At 38.2% G+C, this 8864-nt stretch overlaps 1 protein-coding gene across 1 annotated transcript; it reads right to left on the reverse strand.

Annotated features, from left to right (window-relative positions):
• Positions 1 to 622: 622 nt before the first annotated feature.
• Positions 623 to 6712, reverse strand: LOC122983100. Its single transcript, XM_044352853.1, has 5 exons — positions 6557 to 6712; positions 3679 to 3778; positions 2475 to 2639; positions 1498 to 1629; positions 623 to 1008 (listed from the first exon to the last, which is right to left on the reverse strand). The coding sequence occupies exons 2-5, from the start codon at positions 3776 to 3778 to the stop codon at positions 875 to 877; spliced, it is 531 nt and encodes a 176-aa protein (XP_044208788.1). The 5' UTR covers positions 6557 to 6712; the 3' UTR covers positions 623 to 874.
• Between the last annotated feature and the right edge of the window lie 2152 nt (positions 6713 to 8864).

The raw sequence follows: 8864 nt of genomic DNA on the forward strand, positions 1-8864 counted from the left end.
TGTTATTATTCAAAACTAGTTGCTCTTTGGTTTCCTTTTATAATTATGAATTAATGCCATTACAATGTTTTCATTTACTATTTGTCATGTTTTTTCTCCGTGTGCTTATGTGGATGTTTTTTATATGCACTTTCCAGCACTGTGGCTGGTGTAATACAGTGGTAGAAGAAGTATTTGGATCCTTTACTGAAGTAAAAGTAGCAATACAACAATCTATGAAATACTCCATTACAAGCAAAAGTCCTGCATTCAGAATCTTACTTTAGTAAAAGTACAGAATTATTGTCAGCAAAATGTACTTAAAAGTATCAAAAACAAAAGTACTCAGTACTACATCATAGCTGTCAGATAAATGTTTTGGACTATTAAATACAATTTTTCCCTCTGAAATATAGTGGAGTAAAAGTAGCGTAAAATGGAAATACTTAAGTAAAGTACAAGTACATCACAATTGTACTTGAATAAATGTATTTAGTCATTTTACAGCACTAGGGAAATGTAATGACGCCATGGTCACATGCTCAGCTTTGATTTAATGATGATTAAAAAAAAAAAAAAATTCTGTAAACAGTATGGCAGCTGAGCAGAGCGTACTCCGCATAATAAAAGTGAAAACAGAGACATAAGCAAAACTTTATTAATATGTGGTTACAACAGGACTGACACAGTTATCACCATGACAGAAGGCTGCAGTGATTGGACAAGAGGCTACTGACCAGGTCAGAGGTGGCACAGAGCACAGTTGCTGACAGTGGAACTCAATCTTTGTAGTGGTTTTGATAATACAACATTCAAATTCAGTTCTACTTCAACAGTAGCTGCACAGCTCTGAGGTGACCGGTCCAACCTCTGTACCGCTTCAGCCACAGTCTCTTTACTTCCACTGGCCCTTCTCATAATCCCACTTGGCGGAAAAGCCCTCGATGGGGTTGACCCTCATGTCCAACATCCTCTTTAGCTGTTTGGCTTTCCACTCGTCATCAAAGGTCCTGGGACGCGGAGGATAGACTAGAGCAAAGAAGGAACAAGGAGAGATACATAGCATGTCAAAGAACTCTGTGGTGCAATCAATATAGAAAAGCATGTCTGTACATTATTATGATGCTCCGCAAAGAAAATTAAAGTATGTGACTCATAACATCAATAAAACCTGCAATCCATTTAGATCAGCCAGTTCCAGGGCTCTAGTACTGTGCATGCTAGCTAACTGGTATGGCTTTACCAGTACACTTAAAAAGAACAGAGCCATCATTAATGTGATTAGTTACAGCTGTGCTTTTTCTGCTATGACAAGTCAAAATGTCTGCTGTGAAAAAAGGCCTGTTCCAAGTAAGAGACAGTGGCACAAAGTGTGTGATGTTGAGATTCTTTGTAGCCACTTTCAGCTCCATAAACAGCCAAACATGACTCAAAAAATACCTGTGAGGGATTTCCCTAAGTTTGTAGAAAACTTCCCAGTGATGGATTCAAGCATAAAGAGTACAAAGGCAGACTCACCATAGAGCGCCTGCCACCAGACCACCAGGCCGGTAAACCCCAAAAAGATGAAGATACCCCCAAAGACAGTCTTCCACTCTGACGACGGCTGCTTCATCTCTGAGTAGGTCTGGCAGAACATTAGCCGATACACTGCAGGTTTAGAGATAAAGAGTGAAGGACAGGAGACATGGGTGAGAGGTGTACCTGTCTTAACAGTCAGGTGCCCATATGAACACTGAAAGAGGTTTCTCTCTTTGTGTTTCCTCAGACAGTCTTTCCTTGTTGAGCTGCGTTGGAAGTATATAAGAAAAAAGAGGGACTTAAAAGACTGTAACATTGAAAGACATTGACTTGATTTGACTCATTTGTACGGCTGAAGCTTCATATTAGCTTCAGATAAACTTAAAATACATTTCTGCACAGAAGGAGGCTTGTGGATGTTGGACCCCATCACTTACATTGTAAGTGCATTATGAAGGGATCATCTATTGGTCAGTGTGAACATGACTATGACAAGAAAATCCTGTTTCAATGTTCATTTGGGCACCTGACTGTTGTTTTAAGACAAACTTGAAAAATTGTGAACCAGTCCTTTAATGAAAAATGAAAGTTCTTTCTCTATTTTATGTATAGTGGCAGTGATATTCCTTAATTCCAGCATGCATAACCACTAACATATTGAATGAAACAGAGGACGTGATACAGTTTAAACACAGCATTCATAATAGGTGCACTATTACTCCCTCTTCTCTGATGTGTTGTCCAAAAATATTAATGCCAAGCATAATTTTACCTCAGTGGAAGTTGTCAACATCCCCATAACCACCTTGTACAAGATCAAATTACATGTAATGAATTAGATTATATAAAATTCTTTATCATGAATTATGATCTTGTCTGGATATTGAGCACAAAAAATTAATCCTAAATGACTAATGTGTGTTTTTGGCATTATTTTGTGCCACCTCAGCAGCTCGTGGGATAGCTCAACCTACAGGCAATCTTCTCCTCTTTAGAAAGCTGGCCCCAGGGTCCCTTCTCCTTCTGTTTCAGGCTCTTGTCAGCAGCGGTCAGGTCTTCTTTGTAGGGTCTGTCAGGCAGAGGTGTATCCAGACGGTCCCAGTACAATGGCTTAGACATGTCCACTGACTCTGCCACCTCTGGGGGGACAGAGACAGCAAGGTTAAAGACTGAGAACACAGGCTATATTTCCACCTGACACATCTGGAGTGAAACGATTTGTTTAATCTCATTATAATTATGGTCAAATACCATGTTCATACATCAGAATGAAAAGGCACCAAACCCTTTCAAAAAAATGAACTGCTGCAACCGCAAAAATGAGTAAATGTCTCCTCATGATGACACAGCAGCACCATCTGCTGGTTCAAGTTCGCTATGGACAGAGACCTTTTCCTGGACAAAAAACTAATGTACTGTGCTTTGCAGTATTTTCGGTGTTTGTACTAAATATAGAAACTGTCCACATAAGCGAGATTCAGGAAAGCATTTTGGAAAATATGTACAGGCATTAAACCAAAATCTGTGACTCACCAGATTCTGTGACATTAGAGGATATAACCTATGAAAAATACCAATAAGGGTCGACCAGGTAGTCACAAGTGTAGTTCGTATACACGTAGTGACGTTGAAATTCGTGACCCTGTATTTGGTCATCTCTTCTTTACAGCTATCAAAGTCTCTAAAAACTATGGAGGCGCCAGCTTTGGTAACAGCTGCGGTCAAAACCAAGTTTCTGATAAGATCTATGATTAAAAACTTCAGCGGTTGCAATTTAACCGAAACCCTTGTTGGGTCACGGGATTTGGTGAAACACCTGCAGAGGGGCAGTTGGCCTCTACTATACTACTACTACTACTACTACTACTACTACTACTGCTACTACTACTGCTACTACTACTACTACTACTACTACTGCTACTACTACTGCTACTACTACTACTACTACTACTACTACTACTACTGCTACTACTACTGCTACTACTACTACTGCTACTACTACTGCTACTACTACTACTGCTACTACTACTGCTACTACTACTACTACTACTGCTACTGCTACAACTATACTATTTATTTCTTTCAGAGTTTCTTGAGTAAAGAACGACTGTCCTACATGAGGAACGTATGCATGTCAGAGAAATGGCGCATATGAAAAACACTTTAATGCCATGGCACCGTGATCGTGGCTCGCCATCCTCGCGCTGCTGGTGGAGAAGGCGGCTGTCGCGCGCCCGGCCAGGAGGCTTCTCACGCGTCCTGCAGTCAAACGGAGCATCTGTGAACAAGCAAGCGGTCACAGAAATGTAACTTTATGACATATTTAAAAAAAAAAAAACCCAGACATTTCTCTGTGTAATACTTGGTAACCATGGAAAACTGGTTCTAATTAGCACAATTAGCCATGAGTCATTTCATGTAGTATAAACAAGAAACACAAAAAAACATGGACATATAAATACCGGTGGGCCCACCTACTAAAAATGTTTACTGCTATCAAAGATGGACGGAAAAAAACAACCAGGGCTGCATTTAATTCCCAAGCCTCGAGCCAAAAAGCTGTGACCCACTTTTAATGATTACTGGATATGGCGTTAAAGATTTCTCAAAGGATATAAAAAATTTAAGACAAATAAACCTGCCTGTGTTGTTGGGGCAAATTCCTTGACAGGGGTTGATAGTTCTTTCTTTCTTTCTTTCTTTCTTTCTTTCTTTCTTTCTTTCTTTCTTTCTTTTTTGTATATTTTAGCAGAAAATCTGCATCCTTTTTGGAAGTTATTAACGATTATTTGGACTAATTAAGTAATTAATGTCAGCTACTGCCACTATGCTGCCTTCAAAGGCTGTAACATATATTTAAATTATTAAATTGTAGCTTGTACATTCTTCCATGGCACTCAACTTTAGGTACTGAAACAAAAATAAAATTAATATCAACACTAATTTACTGGGAACAATGAGACCACTTTGGAAATAGTTGTAATATATATGTACAATTCAGGGGGCTTATTTTAAATGCAAATGTCCAATCAGTGTAAAGTGCCTATAGACTGTATTGTTGTAACTATTTTTTGCTTCCAGCTGTCTGTTTGACTTATAGTTTTGCTAACTTGTACAGCTACTAACTTTAGTCAGTAAATGCGAAGCCCACAGGCAGTATTATTTTGTTACAAAGTAAATTGTATTGTTTAGCACAGCAGTAGTGTTTACCACTCACATAACAGCACTTAAAGGCAGCAGTACACACTAACAATTCAAGTCAAGAAATATGACATTGATCCATTGTTGAAAAAATCTACACACACAAATATGCACACACTTCATTGACGTATAGCTGTTTTCCTGTAAGTATCTATTGCACATTATGTTTTATTTGGCACTAGTCTGAAAATTTAAAGGTGCAGTGTGTAGAAATGGGCTTCGCAGAAATGGAATATAATATTAATAAGTGTGTTTAAGTTAGTGTATAATCACCTGAAAATAAGAATTGTTGTGTTTTTGTTACCTTAGAATGACCCTTTTTATCTACATGTGGAGTGGGTCCTCTTCCACAGCGGCTGCCATGTTGCACCACCATGTTTCTACAGTAGCCCAGAACGGACAAACCAAACAGTGGCTCTAGAGAGAGCCTTTTGTGATTTTTGTGGCCACTGTAGTTCTCCTATATGTTTGGAGGGAAGGGGAGGACCATTCAGTTGGTTACAATCTGCAACCTCACCACTAGATGCCACTAAATCCTACACACTGGCCCTTTAATTGGACATTGATGCTCTTTTAAAAGAAAACAGTTGACATATTATGTCTGTGTTTGTTGTTATTCACAACAGTGAATCAAAAGATCTCTTTATGCTTAGTTTTATGAAGGTGGCCTGGATCAATGCCAAATCCGTTCTTGCCAGTCTGGCCGCCTCATTATCTTCTACTATTAAATATGCTGCAGTGCAACATAAAATGAAAATGAGGACACTAAAATAAAATTTAAGTATGAATATAAAACAAATCCTTCAAAAAATATAAAAATTAAGCTGATGTAGCTCCATTATAGATGAAATTAAGATCACTTTGAGGTCACAGTAATAGTTACCAGGTGATTTTTTGCAGGGACACAGACAGATTCTCTGTCTTTGTGATATTGGTATTACAGTAAAATGAAGCATATTTAGGTATAAAAGCAAAAATGTATCCTGGGTTTAAGTACCAGATGGATTTGAGAATTAACAGGTACAACACTGCATTCAGCTGGCACTGGTTTTGGAAAGAGTTGTTCTGCTTTAAGTTTTTAAGAAGTGAGGAATAATGTTTAAGGTATGTTTGAAGATTGAGTTTGTCTCATATTGCTTTTGTGTTTGTCCTTTTACCTGTCGTTCTGTGGCTTATTACACACACACACACACACACACACACACACACACACACACAGCGAGTGAAAATGGCGGAGACTGGCAGTTTGACAAATTAAGAGTCCGAGCTGACCTTCCAAGAGGGTCAGCAGCAAACAGAAACATTTAAACTTTTTTATTAATTCCACTTTAAAAAAAAAAAAAAAGTGACCTACTTTGAAACACTTAGACTTTGCTCTGAACCATTTTTTTTGCATAAGAAGAGGTAATGGAAAGTGCAATATTTATGACAAGGAATATCATTCAGCCTTAATGTTACGTGCTTTAATTTTTTTTTTCCCGCAGGGTGATGAAAATTGTTTTATTCCTGCAGAAGGATGAAAATTGCATGGCAATATATGAGTAAAGACTACTCTATCATTCTTTTTATTCTGCTGTAAATATACTGTAGAATTATCAGGTTTGACGTACTTCATTATGTCTCACAAGCATTTTTTAGCTTCCCATACTAACATAACTGCTGCGGATGAAAACATTTACACAGAGATAGAAATCTCTCTGCTCGATCTGTGTTATGGTTAACTGTCTTTTCTGCACGTCCGCCACTCTCCCTAGCTGTGTGGGTTAATCGGGGGGGGGTCTATCCCTCCGTCAGCTCCTCAACTACTTTTTGCCAAACACCAATATAGTCTGATTCGGCGAAGACAGATACTCACGGTTGTCCTAAGAGAGTGAAACTGCAGGATTAGAAGTTGCAACAGCAAAAGACCAAATCTTGAGAGAAAAGGGCTGTTGAGACCTTCTTTCTGGTTTCGTCTCTGCTCTTAACACCAAACACTAAGCAGGAACCAACTAGTGGGCGGGAGAGGAAAGCTGGATGGGAGAAAGAGAGAGAGGGAGGGAGCTCAGAAGGGATATAGACCAAACCAGTGCAAGTAAACAATCTAGCAAAGCATGTGATAGGACTGGCAGAGTTAGAGAGACTGGGTTAAGTTTAGCTGCAGATCGGAAAGAAGGTACTTTTTCCCTTCCTTTCACCCTTCTCCTCATTCTTCTCCATGCTCTTTTTGAAGCTGTACTGTTCAGATAGAGCAGATATGTCAGGGTCACTTTAGGTGAGGTTACATTAGGGCGAAGAGAGGACTATATTTTACAGTAGGCAGGAAATGGGAGAGTGTGCGTGTGTGCGGTGAGACGAAGGTTTGTGGAAATGACAGAGACACAACTAGAGATAAGTTGCCACATTTTATCCTCACTAAAGCTTCCACAATTGCAGGTTGGCCCAAGGCCACTGTTGTCCCTTAGCCCAGGAGCTGACTGCCTGTGGGTGATATGTGGTGCACAAGGCAGCCAATGGTCATCAGCAGCACAGCAGAGAGAGGAGGAGAAAGGGAGGAGAGTTCCAGGGGTCGGATAAGGACACACTTGTTCACAGTAACCCCATACTGGTTGACTGTTTGTGAGAGCTTCCCAAAACACTCATTGGAAAGTATTAAAATGTTTAGAATAAAAATACATTTTTCAGTTATAATTGTTGGGAGAAAAAAAACTCCTATTAATAGTACTCTTTTAGTTTGAGTTTTCATACACTCTTAAACTTAAATCCCATAACTCTGTAGACATGACACAAAGCAAGCTCAAACAAATGTTCTTTGACTCGTTATTATGTTGTTTTTGTGACTTTTCTAAATATTAATAGAACTTTATGCTGTCATACAAGTAGCAGGTGTGCGATCTGGTTTTCCACTTAAAATTAGTTCTCAGTATTCAGCTTGTACTATTCAATATGTAGAGGGGAATGTAGCAGACTGCAGCCGCTTTGTCACCCTTTTGTGTCACTATTCAACACTTATATAACCTTAAAAATATGTGCTACTGCTCACTAACCCTGCCTGCGTTCAAATCTGCATATTCACCTGCTTCCCCTCCTCCAACAGAGGCCAAAGTACATTCAGAGTAACAATTTTATCTGGCAAAGACAGACAAATGCTTGTAAATTATCATCTCATTTATGTTTTTTATGCTGCATCTAAGCAGATAAAGTATGTTTTACAGTTCTGCTGTACTGTACTTTGAGATTTCCATTGTACTTTCCATTATACTATATCACTCCACTACACTTATCTGACAGCTAGTTATACTAAACTAATGCAGTCTGTTCTCATTGATAATAATGGGGTGGGCAAAATATTAGAAAAAGTTCTTAGTACTGCAATTCAACAGCACCTCAAACTATAGCCTCCAAAGTAAGCATTAAGTTTAATCAGCATCTCTCTAAAAATTAAACCTTCATGAAGGTTGGATTTGGTTGGTGTATTTTCATCTCAGAAAAAAGTTAAACTACTTAATAACATATAATCAGTATTAACAATCCAATAGTATACTATTATAGCAATGACAGGGACTGTTCTGCCTACAATGAAAACTTTTATTTTTGATAATGAAATATATTTTTCAGATAACGTTTGTCATTGACATATTATCAACTTATAAAGTTGATATGACTGACATCTTACTGTAGCAAACAAACTATTTACACACCTAGTAGACTCAGAGCAACATTAGCATTTGAGATTGTGTTTGTGTCCATCTGATAAATGTAAGACCCATATTCACTAGTGGTGCAACGGATCGTAGTTGATCCGTGATCCATATGGATCGCCCCTCACGGTTCGGCACGCAGGTGAACCGCGGATTAATTGCAAAATTTAATGTCTCATTTCATGTTTCACGTTTGTTTGTAAGTTATCAAGTTTTGATGGCACAGGCTATTGTTTCATTCACTACCATGTTAAAAAGAGGAAGGTATCAGGCCTCATATTGCAATTTAATTTACAATTGAGCATTGAATATTTTATATATTTTATATATTTCAGTTTTTTATTTAAACATTGGACATCTTGAATATTGTTTTCATTTAAGACCATGGGCATAAGTTCCTTGCTGTAAGTGCTTGACAGAATTTATGGAAAGCAAAGTTTTATTTGAAACTAAAAAAGTTAGGAAATTTGTGTTTGGTAGATT

The sequence above is a fragment of the Thunnus albacares genome, chromosome 5 (genome assembly GCF_914725855.1).
Source record: "Thunnus albacares chromosome 5, fThuAlb1.1, whole genome shotgun sequence".
In the NCBI taxonomy this organism is placed as follows: domain Eukaryota; kingdom Metazoa; phylum Chordata; class Actinopteri; order Scombriformes; family Scombridae; genus Thunnus; species Thunnus albacares.